The sequence below is a fragment of the Orcinus orca genome, chromosome 16 (genome assembly GCF_937001465.1).
Source record: "Orcinus orca chromosome 16, mOrcOrc1.1, whole genome shotgun sequence".
NCBI classification, from domain to species: domain Eukaryota; kingdom Metazoa; phylum Chordata; class Mammalia; order Artiodactyla; family Delphinidae; genus Orcinus; species Orcinus orca.
Genome location: NC_064574.1, coordinates 40,829,580 through 40,844,771, shown reverse-complemented (window position 1 = coordinate 40,844,771; position 15,192 = coordinate 40,829,580). Strand labels below are relative to the sequence as shown.

The 15,192-nt window shown below is 37.8% G+C and overlaps 1 protein-coding gene across 2 annotated transcripts in view; it reads left to right on the top strand.

Annotated features, from left to right (window-relative positions):
* Positions 1 to 1,335: 1,335 nt before the first annotated feature.
* Positions 1,336 to 15,192, top strand: part of SEL1L2 (SEL1L2 adaptor subunit of ERAD E3 ligase) — a 115,747-nt gene continuing 101,890 nt past the window's right edge. For both annotated transcript variants that reach the window (XM_033440344.2, XM_049699217.1), the window contains exon 1: positions 1,336 to 1,521. In XM_033440344.2, the coding sequence (XP_033296235.1) occupies positions 1,464 to 1,521 (58 nt within the window). In that variant the 5' untranslated portion in view covers positions 1,336 to 1,463. The remainder of the gene's footprint in view (positions 1,522 to 15,192) is intronic.

Genomic DNA, 15,192 nt, shown 5'->3' with positions numbered 1-15,192 from the left:
GTGATGTAGCCACAAATTGAGAAATGTGGGCAACCACTAAAATCTGGATGATTCTAGGCAAGGAATGGATTCTCCCCTGGAGCCCCCAGAACCAATTAGGTCTGCTCTTAATTTTAGTCCTGTAAGAATCCTTTTGGACTTCTGACCTCCAGAACTGTAAGACAATACATTTCTGTTTTTTTTTTCTGTTATTTTTAACCCACTAAATTTGTAGTAATTTGTCACAACAGCAATGAGAATACAGGGAGTAAACCTAAAAATTCAAGGCAATAAATACATCTGTTTCTGAAGTAATTACCTGAACACACTGTAAAAGTTGGATATATTTTAGGTATGATTTCTCTACTAACTCCATTCTTTGGGTATTGTTAATATTGCGATACTTTACCTAATATTCATTTTGATTTCTGGTCCTAGCCTTAAGTGTATTCATTCATAAAATGCCCATATATTTTAAGAGAGTAAAGAAGGCATTTTTAAACACCTTTTAATGAAAGTTTAATGAAACACCCTTTTTTTAACATCTTTATTGGAGTATAATTGCTTTACAATGTTGTGTTAATTTCCCTTGTATAACAAAGTGAATCAGCTACATGTATGCATATATCCCCATATCCCCTCCCTGTTGAGGCCCCTCCCTCCCACCCTCCCTATCCCACCCCTCTAGGTGGTCACAAAGCATGGAGCCGATCTCCCTGTGCTATGCGCTTCTCACTAGCTATCTATTTTACACTGGGTAGTGTATATATGTCAATGCTATGCTCTCATTTTGTCCCAGCTTACCCTTCCCCCTCCCCTTGTCCTCAAGTCCATTCTCTATGCCTGCATCTTTATTCCTGTCCTGCCCCTAGGTTTATCAGAACCATTTTTTTTTTTAGATTCCATATATATGTGTTAGCATATGGTATTTGTTTTTCTCTTTCAAAAATGTAATTGATGACTGGGATTTGTTTGTCTTGGTCCTAGTAAAATGTCAGCAGTTCCTTACCTGAACAGAGTATAAACATTTTCACCAAGATGGGGACCATAGCAGACTTGGTCCATATATTTCCTGTCCACCATAACCTTGAGATCTTAGATTAAAGGATGATGTCAGGTTAGTTAATTGTGTTTTCACATAATTGCAGCTTGCATCTCTGGAGGTACCATAAAAATAAGAATTTCCAGCAACTCTGAACAGAATTCAGAGAGCAACTCCCACCTGTTTCAAGACTACCACTTATCTCTCACCGGAGAAGTAAGAAACTAGATATGGTTCCTTCCCCACAGCCTGCTCTGTCCATCAGCTGCCTTCATTCCCCGTTGAAAGGAACTTCCTGGCCTGGCAGCTCATTGGCCCAAGAGTAAAGAAATTGTTGCTTAGCAACCAAGTCCTGACCCCTACAGACCTAAAAAGAGGAAGCTTGTGGACCAGCCACCTAGTTCTGCCTGTGTTACAGTAAGAAGGAGCTGCTTAGGAGAAAATGAAGCCCTTGTCCCTGCTAATAGAGATATTGATAATTCTTGGGGTCACAATTAAAAGTAAGTTTTTCTGTCCTTATGGTTCTCTATGAGCGGTTTTAGCACTAAAGGTGGAAGCTGATTAGAAAATCATATGTAACTTCACTATATTCCTAATTAACACTACTTTTGGATAACTACTTTAAAATATTCAATTAGGATAAATAGTAATGATACTCTTATTTAGGACAATACGTGGGAAGGATGTGTGTGTGTGTGTGTGTGTGTGTGTGTGTGAGAGAGAGAGAGAGAGAGAGAAGGAGAGAGAGAAGGAGTGGGCTGGGAGAGATTGAGCAAATCTATGAGAAAAGGCTTACAGTAATTTTTATAGAGTAGGGATATTTGAGACAGGTTAAGTTTTGTTAAATCTAGAATATCATGAAGATCTAGTTCTAGAACTTTAAATGAAAAGTATAGAACTCAAAGAGTGGTAAAGTGCTTTAATTTATATTCTTATAGTCTCTTATAATCTTTCCACAATATCAATTCTACTTTCAAAGTTTCCATGATTCCTAACTAATTACTATCTTAAAATGGAAATTATTTTCCAGTCTTGTTTCTCTGGCCGTTTAGCGAGTTAATTTTTACCCAATCCTCAGATACTTTGCTCATCATGGATTCAATTTAAGGAATATTTATTTGCATTTAACCCAGGAATGCAAGGTTGGTATAACATCTGAAAGTTAGTTAATGTAACACACCACATCAATAGATCAAATGACAAAGACCACATGGTCATCTCAATTGATGCAGGAAGAGCACTTGACAAGTCAACTTCCCTTTTGTGTAGAAACACTCAACAAACTAGGAATAGAAGGGAACTTGTCAACCTAATAAAGTGCATCCTCAAAAAACTGGCACCTAATATATTTAATGGTGAAAGACTGAATGCTTTCCCCATATGGTCCGCCTAAGATCAGGAACAAGACAAGGTTGTCTACTCTTGCCATTCCTATTCAACATTGTACTGGAGGTTCTAGCCAAGGCAATTAGATAAGAAAAAGAAATAAAGATTGGGAAGGGAGAAGTAAACCTATCTGTATTTACCAAAGACATGATCTTATACACAGAAAATCCTAAGGTATCCAGTAAAAAACTATGAGAACTGATAAATGAGTTCAGCAGGGTTGCAGGATAAAAGACTAATAGACAAAAATTGATTCTATTTCTATACCATCACAGTAAACAAACCAAAAATGAAATTAACAATTTCATTTACAATAGCATCGAAATAGATAAAGTGCTTAGAAATAAATTTAACAAAAACGTGCAGAGCTCATACTCTGAAACTGCAAAAATTGTTAAAAGAAATTAAAGAAAACTTCAATAAATTAAAATACTTCCCATGTTCATGGATTGGGAAATTTAATATTGTTAAGATGGTAGTAGCCTCCAGTTTGATCTACAGATTCAATATAATCCTATCAAAATCCCAGCTTACTTCTTTGCAGAAATTAATAAAACAATCTGAAAATTAATATGGAAATGAATGTTCTTCTTGAAAAAAAAGGATAAAGTTAGAGGACTCACACTTCTCAATTTCCAAACTTACTACAGAACTACAGTAATTAAGACAATGTGGTACTGGCATGAAGACAGACATATAGATCAATGAAATGTCATTGAAAGTTCAGAAATAAATCCTCACATTTATTGTCAATAGATTTTTGGCAAAGATGCCAAAACATTGAGTTAATGGGGAAGGGGAATAATAATTCTTCAACATATGGTGAGGGCATCTGGAAAGCCACCTATCTCATACTAGTTGGACACCTACTGCACACTGTATATAGAAACTAATTCAAAATGTGTCAAAGACCTAAATATAATAGCTAAATCTTTAAAACTCTTAGAAGAAAACATATACATAAATCTTTGTGACCCTATATTAGGTGATGATTTCTTAGATATGCCACCAAAAGCACAAGCAAAAAAAAACCAAACTGGATGTCATCAAAATTAAGCACTTTTATGCTTCAAAGGACATCATCAAGAAACTGAAAAGACACCCCACAGAATGGGAGAAAATGTTTGCAAATCATACATTCAATAAAGGTTTAGTATTCAGGATATATTAATAACTCTTAGAACTCATCAAAAAAATGACAAAAAACCCAATTTTTAAATGGGCAAAGGAATTGCATAGATGCTCTTCCATAGAAGCTATACAAATGTCCATCAAATGCATGAAAACACATTCAACATCATTGGTCATTAAGAAAATGCAAATCAAAACCACAATGATATATTACATCATATCTATTAGGATGCCTATAATAAAAAACAAAAAAGGAAAATAGCAAGATTTGACAATGATGCAGAGAAATAAGAACGTTCACACATTGCTAGTAGGAATGTAAAATGGTACTGCCACTGTGGAAAACAGTTTGGCAGTTCCTCAAAAAGTTAAATTTAGAATTACCATATGACCCATCAATTCCACTACTAGGAACACACCCAAGAGAAATGAAAGCATATGTCCACACTGAAAATTTGTATACAAATGTTTATAAAAACATTATTTATTATATTTAAAAGGTGGAAACAACCTAAATAATGGATGAGTCGATAAACAAATTGTGGTGTATACATACTATGGAATTCAACCATGAAAAGGAATGAAGTACTGGAACATACTACAAGTTGGATAAACCTCAAAAACGTTATGATATGTGAAAGAAGCCAGATACAAAAGGCCACATATTATATGATTTTTATTATATGAAATATATGTGAAATATCCAGAAGAGGCAAATCCATAGAGACAGAAAACAGTTTAGTGGTTGCCAGTGGATGGGAGAAGAGATAATGGGGAGTTATTTAATGAATATAGAGTGAATTTCTGGGTTAAAGAAAAAGGGCTTTTTTGTTTGTTTTTTATTTATTTTTTTTTTTGGCTGCGTTGGGTCTTCATTGCTGCGTGCGGACTTTCTCTAGTTGTGGTGAGCGAAGGCTACTCTTCGTTGCCGTGCACGGGCTTCTCATTGCTATGGCTTCTCTTGTTGCAGAGCACGGGTTCTAGGTTCACATGGGCTTCAGTAGTTGTGGCGCTTGGGCTCAGTAGTTGTGGCTTGCAGTAGTTGCTCCACGGCACGTGGGATCTTCCCGGACCAGGGATCCAACTCATGTTCCCCTGCATTGGCAGGTGGATTCTTAACCACTGCGTCACCAAGGAAGACCCAAGAAAAAATTCTGAAACTAAAAAGAGATGGTGGTTGTGAATGCACTAACAGTCACTTAATTGTACACTTTAAAATGGTTACTTATATATTATGAACTTCACCTCAATTTTTTAAATGGTATGATGCTTTGGAAAGCAGCCTTGAAGTTCCTCAAAAGATTAAACATAGAATTACCATATGATCCAGAAATTACACCCTAGGTATGTATCCAAGGGAACTGAAAACATTCCCATGCAAAAACTTGTACACAAATGGCAGCATTATTCATAGTAGCCAAAAAGTGGGAAAAAACTAATGTTCACCAGCTGATGAATAATAAATATACTTTGTTATATCCATGCAATGGAATATTATTCAGCAAAAAAATAAATGAGGTACAATATGGATGATCATTGAAAATATTATGCTAAGCAAAAGAAACTAGACATAAAAGGCCACATATTGTGTGATTTCATACAGATGAAATGTCCAGAATAGGCAAGTCCACAGAGACAGAAAGTAGTTTGCTAGTTACCTAGAGCTGGGAGGTGTAGGGGATTTGAGGAGATTATGGCTAAGAGATTACTTTTGGGGTAATGAAAATGTTCTAAAATTAAGGTGATGGTTGCACAAATCTCTGAATATCCTAAAAGCCATTGACTTATAGGGAGAAAAAAAATATTTAATAAAAGTTACATGCCAGGAGTATGGGAAGAATATCTAAGACACAGTCCTTGTCCTTGAGTAGCTTAAAGTCTAGAACAAAAAAACAAGTAAACAGGGAATAAATTGTAAAGTGTTGTAGGTATTAAAATAGAGGCATTTATAAGATACTGTAGGGCACAAATCGGGGAGGCCAATTCTACCAGTGTGCAGAGCAGTCAGAGGGCTTCATAAAGGAAAGGACATAAACTGAATCTTGAAAGATTAGTGAGTGTTCACTAAGCAGGCAAAAGAGAACGAGAACATTTCAGACCAGGTAAAGGGAACAAAGACACAGAGGAATAAAAGAGCATGGTCTATAAATAAGTATGTCAGTTTGCTATGGTTTGGGATATAAGATGGAACACGGCAATTGATGGGGGGAGAGGTAGGCAAAGACTGTGTGATAGGCTTTGAAGTTTGGGCTTGATCCTGTGAGCAATGGGGAGTCATTTAAGGGTTTACTCATTGAAGAACATGAATAGACTTATGCTTTTTAAAAATGACTTTGGCAGTTGAGAGGTGGATGGATTCTAGCTGTACAACTCTAGTGACAATGTAAACAGTAGCAGACTATTGAATGGCCCAAAAAAGGAACTATGAGGACTTAAACTATAGCGATAGCAGTGGGGACTGAGGAGTAGATGGAAAACAAGACTAAAGAGAATAGTGTCATAAGAGTCCAGAGTGAGAGCGTGCCATGAAGATGGGAACAGCCAATAGTGCCAAATGCCGGAGAGAGTAGGGGAAAGAGGTAAGAGCCAACAAGTGACCATTGGATTTAATAGCTGGAGAATCCACATTGCCAAGACAGTTTTATTAGAGAAGCAGGGACAAAATTTGATTTCAGTTGGTGGGAGTGAACAGGAGGAGAGAAAGTAGAGACAGTAATGATGAGTACAGAGCTCTTCCTGGATTATGACACGGTGCCAGGGTCAGATACGTTTTCAACAGATCATTTACTGATTGCAGGTGTACAGAGACCCAAGGAAGTAGTTAGTGGGGGAGAAGACATTTGCTTTACAAGCTAGTGCTAACACACCTAAGGTTCATACATAAAATCAGCCCTTAACCCCACTCTATTTTTTCTCTGCCTACCTCTCTACCCCTACTTCTCAAGGCAAAACAGGTCTGTCCTTTTTCACTCACATGTACCTTGCAAGCTTGCATGTTGCCTTTTTATGCATTTTTTGCTTGATGCTCAATATACTTTGATTTCACCTCTGTAAAAATATTGAAAGAGGGATGATGCCATAACTATGTGATTTTCCCTGACTCTGCATTCACCTCAGGAAAGTTCTAAAATAGTTACCAACATTTTTCCCTTTTAGTAAATCCTCAGGAAAAAAGTAGTTGATGCTTATGGAAAGAATGAGCAATCTATCCCAAAGTGTAGCTTACAAAATGGAAATAAAACTAATAGTGTGTTTTTTCTGTATCCACCCTATCCGTCCAGATGCTGATTTAAGGTAGTATAAGGTATATAACTGAGGCAGAAAAAAGACATTGTCAGAAGTTCCAGCTCTAGATTGTCCAGGATTCAAGGTTTCTCTATCCTGTCTCTCTTTTCAGGAGTAATTTCTCACTGTCATACAAATTCTGCAATTAGAAAAAAATAAAGTAAAATTCAAGTACAAGCTAAAATAGAAAGTTCATAACAACTCTGTCCCCTGATAGTCACCCACCCAGCAACCCTCTTCCTCAGTTGAAAAAGGCAAGTAGCTCATCGATCTCACACTAATCGGTGGTCAGAAAACAATTGCCTAGCAATCACATCTATATTCCTGGAGGGTCCAGAGAGAACCACATAAAGGCCAAGTCCTAGACATGTTGCAGTTGATTCTGGGCCTAAGCAGTACAAGCAGGCAATGTCTTACTGCTTCAGAAATGTACTTCCATTACCAGTTCTATTTTGAATAACTTTTGAAATCCAAGAATTTTAAATTACCTTAGCTTCCTTTCAGTTTTGTTTGTTTTTTAATAGAGTAGCTCTTTCTTTTTCAGTTAATTTTATTTATTTATTTTTTGGCTGCATTGGGTCTTCGTTGTTGCGTGGGGGCTTTCTCTAGTTGCGGCAAGCAGGGGCTACTCTTCGTTGCGGAGCGCGGGCTTCTCATTGCGGTGGCTTCTCTTGTTGCGGAACACGGGCTCTAACCGCGCAAGCTTCAGTAGTTGTGGCACACGGGCTCTAGAGCATAGGCTCAATAGTTGTGGTGCACGGGCTTTGTTGCTCCGCAGCATGTGGGATCTTCCCGGACCAGGGATCAAACCCATGTGCCCTGCATTGGCAGGCAGATTCTTAACCACTGCACCACCAGGGAAGTCCCTCAGTTCTTTATATTATGCCTCTAAACAGGGAAAGAATAAATTGTCAGTATCTGGAGCATCTTTCCTTGCAGAGAAGCAGGAGGGAGCAGGTGTGTCATGGTGGGACCATTGACTACTAGAGAGAAGTTTGATTTCTGTGTTATGTTAGGGATCAGTAAGGAAGCTCATTTCTCCTTTGTGAATTGTCCCAAAATATGTAAAGCTTTTCCTTGTATTCATATCCTAGAGTCACCTGAAAGGTTTCTATATTAACCAATTACTGTTACTCTTTGGAACCATCCAGTAGGACAGCACTCAGTGGGGAGAGGGCAGCCCTCAACCTGGAGATCTCTGGGAGAATAGACGCCCCTGCTGAACCCATGAATGCCCTTGCACCAGCTTTATTTCTGGTTGCTCAGTTAGCTTTGAGGAACTAACCTCTTCTGCCATGTCCTTTTGTCATACCAGAAATCACTCTTCCCAATTCTACTTGATTTTGTCCATGCAGAGACTCATAATCCACTTCTACTCCATTTTCTCCATGCAAAGACTCTCATGTCTCTCTTATCACATAACTACTCCAAGAATTCTCTCTGCCAGTAATAGCCCTCTACTTGCTCCTAACTGATTCTAAGATCTACTCCCCATCTATTGAGACTGCTTTCTCAAAGAACACCAATAGCCAATGATTACCAATCCAGTGGCTCTTACTGTTCTTACTACTTAACCTCTCAGCAGCATTTGACACTATATTCTTTCCCCTCTACCTCTGTAGAATCTTCTTAGGCTCTTTCACTGGCTTGTTTTCCTCAACCCTCCCTTTAAATGCTATGCCCAAAGTTCAGTGCTTAGCTCTCTTGCTCTTCATATTCTATGCTTCTGGTGCTCTCTCCCAAGCCCCACAGCTTCATTTACCTGTGTATTTACACCCTAGACCTTCCTCTGAATCTCCAGGCCTACGTATCAGCTGCATGATGGTCATGAACAATGTATGGTCTGCGAACATCTTAAATTCAACATTTCTTCTCAGAGTTAGTTCCTCTCGGACTTCCCTGGTGGTCCAGTGGTTAAGACTCTGGGCTTCCACTGCAGGGGGCACAGGTTCGATCCCTAGTCGGGGAACTAAGATCCTGCATGCCTCAGAGCGCAGCCAAAAAAAAAAAAGTTCCCCTCCTATGTTTCTTCTCTTCTTAATGACATCAACATCCCTCCCAGCTCCCTTGGTTCTCAAGTGTAAAACCTGCAAATTATATGATCATACAGTTAATAATGCACTAATTATCATCTAATTCAATGTTTTTACAGATGATAGGAGTGGCGCCCAGAGTGGTGAAATTAATTCCCAAGGGTTATTTTGCAAGGCCAGTTCTGGAGCCAAAATCTCCTAATCCTTTATGATTATTCATTCCTTTATTCCTTCACCAAATCCCGTCAGTTCCACAGTGCTTCTCCCATCTATACATTTTCACCATCTCAATTTATAGTCTTATTTTTGTATTTTTTATTTATATTACTGCACTTCTAACTTTCCCCTCTCTTATTCACAATACAGTACTGCGGGAAATAATATTCCTAAACCCCAGATTTGATCATGATTTTCCCTGTTTCAAGCACCTACTTTATACAGAATAAAGTTCCGACATCTTGTCCAGCAGTCAAAATCCTATGCAGTTAGATCTGAACTTCCTTTATTTCAACCAATTCAAACTATGAGCTACTCAGTATACCTAACTCTCTCACTTCCACATCTTTCTCCGTCTGTTCTACAGACGGACGGTTTGCAGGAATGGACTGTCATTCCATCTTCTTCCCCATCACCACCATAGATCCACAGCATAACATCCTACTAATCTTTTAAAGTCCATTTCAAGTTCTACTCCTCCAAAAAAAGCTTTCCCAAGCCCTTCCTCATAGCACATTGTGCCTTTACTTTCTTATGCATCACAGTTTCACAACTGAGTTAGTTTTTAACCCTTCTCACTATATTATCAACTACCTGAATGCAGAAATTGTGTTTTACTTACCTTTAGTATTTCCTATAGCACATTGCAGAACTTGGCATATAATAGATGCTCAGTTGGCACTTGTAAAATAGAATAACTAACATCTGTGTAATACTTTGAAATTTGTAAAATACATTCCCAAAACCTGTGGAGTAAGTCATGTAAGTATTTTTATTATTCTAAATTTACACATTTTCAAAACTCTGAAATATAGAGTTTAGTAAAACCTGAATCCTCTAATAGGAACCAAGCTTTGTTTTTTGTTTTTTACTCCCTATCACCTGTTTGTTATGCTAAGTCTGTATTCTTCAAAGTAGACTTCTGAGGGTATTTGCCTTATTATCATATTTACTTGCCTCAGGCTATTTCTACATACTACCAAACAGCTAGATGAAAAATAAAAATGCAATCAATCTTCCAAATATTTTAAAATGTAGTATACATATGTTTGTTTCTGTATAGAACAAACAGCTAGGTGATTGATTTGCATTATTTACTTTTCAACCAGTTGTTTCGGCAGTGTGCTGATTATATAAACTCCAACAATGGCGTTTTCTCAGTTTTTTGTTGATTTTGTAATTTTACTGCCATCTGCAATTTTTTTACAGTAGCCATCTAATTTTATTTATATAGTTTATTGCCAATGAGATATGGTAGGCAAGAAAAACTGGTTTCTTTTAAGTCTTCTTTAAGCCTGCCCCACAGACTTGGAGCCAAGGTTACATGGGATTGAAGAAATATTCCCAAATTGGAAAAAGTACTGTAATGTACACCCTGCAGCTTCCCTCATAGAAGAGTTAAAAACAAAAAAACCCCAACTCATCAGCTCTGAAAAACAAGTGCCTTTGATGAAAAAGGAATTAGGAATACCTAAAAGACAAGAGATAGAAATGGATTGAAAGAAGAAACTTTTGCCCAAAAATGTACAAAAGAGAATATGGCTAGAAAAAAATGTACAAGTGGGTTCAGGAAAAAGGGAAGGAGCCCCAGGGCAAAAAGAAAGGGTTGGCTGAAAACAACATTAGGAGCAGCCTAGCAGTTCTGACCCCTACTCCCCTCATCACTACATGGCACTACCACCAGATACAAAGGAAAAGTCAGCACTTTGATTTCTGGTAACAAAAGCCTAGGTGACTAGGTTATTTGGACCAACCCTCCCACTAAAAACATATGACACAAAAATATACGAAAGTCTTAAATTTATCAAAGAGTTGAGAAGTTAGTAAAGGACTACCAACAAAAAAATCTACAGAATTGCTGGAATGCAGAGAAGTAAACACAGAGCACCTGAGCAGGGCCTGGACTTGCCTTACCCTGGTCCCAGCCCTGTACCTGAATATCAAAACAGCTTTTGCCCTGAACAAGATAAACTTCGGCTTTGGTTTTAGTGGCCTCACAAAGCAAGAAGGACGGAACTGTAGTCCTCAAGACCTGTTAAAGGTGAGGCATCTAATAAGAAACTTTTTCATCATTAACCAAAGTCCATAAAGTGCTATACTCATAGGATAAGGGCAGACCAGAAGTAAATACACCACTTCCAAAGTCCAGGGATCTGCAGAGAGCTTGACACTTAGCAGAGCACAGAGAAAAGGAAAAGGTTAAATTACATTTCTGAGAAGTTATGGTCTCAGGCCAGCCCTCCTGGAGATTTACAGCCTTGGTAATCCCAGGTATCCTGAGCCTAGAACTAGATCTAAGATGGTCCTGTACCGTAGTGCCCTAGGCACTTGGCAAAAGCAAACTCATGTTCTCCCCACAGGAAGGCAACTTCATTGTAGGTCTCAAAGAACCCACTCAGATAAGGTTTTCAGTACATAATAAAATTAACTAAGCACACAAGGAGACAAAGCACCATGAAGCAGGGGCATTTTGGGGTGGGTATTTGGGCCAGAGATGTAGGATACAGCTGCAAGTGGCTAGTGATACTCAAGCAGCCTGTATTCCAGAAGACTAGCTCCTGTCACATCCTGATAGCATATCCTACAACACTCCGTTACTAGTGGCAAGCTGAGGTAATTGTTATAGCATTCACAGACAGGTTAAGAGGGAAAATCCAAGTCCAACATGAATACAATCAAGAATCACCAAACATTTGAGAAAAACTAACACCATGAGAGAAAAGCATCAGCCTAAACACACACACACACACACACACACACACACACACACACACACCCTGATAACACCTGAGGAAATAGAACAAGTAGAACAAATGGTTGAAAACTAAAACATAAAATGATTGTCATAAGATGTATTTAGAGAGGTTGCTATATCCTTGAAACAAGAGCAGGTCTAAAAGATGAGCTATTTTGGAAATGAAATAAATAATGGTTAAAAAAAAAAGCCTCAAGGGTAAATAGGAAAATTGAAGAGCAACCTGGAGGCTCAAAGATCAAACTGAGAAATTCTCTTAGATCACACTGCAAATGGACAGAGAGATGACATGTATAAAATAAAGGTTAAAGGCCTTGGAGGAGCCACCCAAAAGTTACAAATCCACATAATGGGATTTCCAGAAAGAGAAAATCAAAGCACTTAGAAAAAGAAATAAAGAAATCAAATAAAATTCCCCAGATCTGAAAAACGACTCAGATTTTTAGATTAAGTGCCACTGAGTGCCAAGCAAGAAGACTGAGAAAAGACCCACTCCTAGAAAATAATGGCAAAATCTTAATATTTCATGGCTAATCAGAAAATCCTAAAGGCTTCTAAAGAGAAAAAATACATTATTTATAAGGAATAAAAGCACCATGTTGACTTCAAATTCATTAGCAACATTGGGTACAAAAAGATACTAGAGAAATATTTTCTTAGTATTGAGGTAAAATGATTTTGAATCTAGAATTTTATAATCTGACAAACTATCAGACAAGTGTAATGGCCAAATAAGATATTTACAGACAAGAGAGGATTCAGAAAATTTACCATCCACAAATTTTTAGCTGAAATATTGACTTGAAGATATGCTCCAGCAAAATAAAACACAAATTCAGGAGGAACACCAAAAATCAATGGTAAGCAAAGAAATCTTTAAGACTTATGATTACTCTAAATAAATGTTCATTTTAATTTAAAAAAATATAACAATCACAAATTCATTAAAAAAATTCCTTTCACAATAGTGACAGAAATTATAAAATAGGTAGGAATCAATTTAATTAAAGTGAAACAAGACATACATGAGTAATAAAAATGAAATTTTTCTGAAGACCATTAAAGAGAAAAATCAAAATAAATTAAGGCTATAAACCTGAATGGATCTCAATATTGTAAATATGGCAGGTCTTTGTAAATTAACATGTAAATCCAATGCAATCCCAGTGAAAAGATCAACACATTTTTAAATGAATCTGACAAACTTATTCTAGAATTTATCTAGAAAAGAAATTATGCTAGAATCCCCAAGATAAGTTTTTAAAAGAGGAACGATGAGAGTGTGTTTTGTGTGTGTGTGTGTGTGTGTGTGTATCTGCACAGAGAGGTTCTTGCCCAACCAGATTGTAAAATATGCAATTATAAATCTGCATTAATTGGAGTATTGGCAGAAGAATAGACAGATCAAGAAAATAGAACAGAGAGGTTTCAAACAGGATTTGAAAAATAGTTTTGAATGTGAAGTTATACCTGATTATGGAGGAAACTGGAAGTCAAAATAGGAAGTTAGTCTTTGTACAATAAGACTTGTGGGTTTCTAAGCAGATATATGCCTTGCTGGAAACAGTAGTTGGGGAAAATTATTCTGAGGGTAGATGTAAGTTAGATTAAAATTAGAATAGTCATGATTAAATCCATTAGGAAGCTGTTATAAGAATGCAGGCACGAAATGATGAGGGTCTGATTTATGCTGTGCTTTCCACAGGGAACCAAATACTCACCCCCACAAAAATCCCTTTGGCAGAATTTTCTCTGGACCTTTGTAGGTACCAGCCCTCACTCTTCTAACTCCTGCATTTCCAGAGTTGTTTACTCATTTCCCGCTCATCTACACTTCTATTCCCACCCTGGCCTGCTCCCATGATTTTAGTCCCAGGTTTTGGAACTGTCCTTGTTGCCAGGTTGTCTCTCATCACTTGTCTCACCTCTGCCAGCCTGGATTCCTTCTCTGGATTCTCCTGTTACCTGTGTTTTTCTGCTTTCCAGCCATCACAGTTTGATTCCCAGGGTTTTACTTCTTAAGTGGCCGCCTGTCCCAGAATCAGTACCTTATTGTTTCCTAGCTCCTGACCTCCTGCACTCACCATCTGTCCACTTCAAAGTCTTTGCTGACCCCACTCAGCTCTTAGATCATGCCAGAGAGAAAAGGTGAGGATTGAGCATTAAGAAATACACAGTCGTTAGTGGATATAAAACCAAAGAGGAACTCTAGAATAGGGGTTTGAAAGGAAGAACGATATCCAGGATAGTGTAAAGTTACAGAAACCAGTGTACTACACAGAATCTAAAAGAAAGTTTGGAAAGGAACCAATGGTTAATATTTTTATACCAAATGAATCAGGTGAAGATCTAAGTGAGGCATAAAGCACCATTTTAGAGAACTAGGACAGGAGAATCAATAAAATACTTCTGTTTAGTTTCATTTGTCAGTGTTGTGTGAACAAAGAATCAGATTTTATTTGGCTTTAACTCCCCAGGCAGATCCCCCGTAAAATACAGAAGTGTTTTTTCATAACTTCAGTCAGTAAAAGAACAGTCACATTAACTGGTGTCCCAATGTTCATTTAAAGGAAGATAAACCGTGTCCTGGAAAGAAAGGAGGTGAGCAACGTTGGGGGAATTCATGGTAAAGCCAGGAGTTAATGTATATCAGGCCTTTCATGAGAAAGTGGATCTGAAAAGAACTGTGATCAAGGCAATATTGGGGGATATTATTTTTTTCTAATCCTTTTCTCAATGCTATGAATATATTATATACGATTTATTTTGGCATCATTTATTGGTCTAATGTGGCTTCTGAGAAATGAGAATTCTATCCAAGGAGTCCTCGTAGGCTGAAGAAACAGGCTTATTTCAGTTATCAATTGCTGCATAACAAACATCCCAAACTTAGAGGTTTGAAACAATGATTTATTATTTGTCATAATTCTCTTTCGGGTTGACTAGGTGATTTTTCTGCTGGTCTCATCTGGGATCACTCATGCAGCTTCACTCAGCTGGTGGTCAGTGGAGACAGCTGGGTCTCTCTCTCCATATGATCTATTACTCCTGGCATGATAATCTCAAGGCATTTTTCCAAGAGGGTAAAAGAGGCTTAAAGGTCCAAGCACTACCCTTGGAAGTTAAACAGTGTCATCTGCCACATTTCTTTTGGCCAAAGCAAGTCACAAGGACAACCCATTCAAAGAGTAGGGAAAATAATCTCCATCTCTTGATGGGAGGATTGGGCAAAGTCACATTGTAAAGGGGTATCAACGTGGGTAACGGTGATTCACTGGGGACTGTTGTTGTGACAGTCTACAACAGTCTAACCTTAGACCTCAATGATTCACATCTCTCTCGTGTGATTCTCCCCCTTCCAAAAT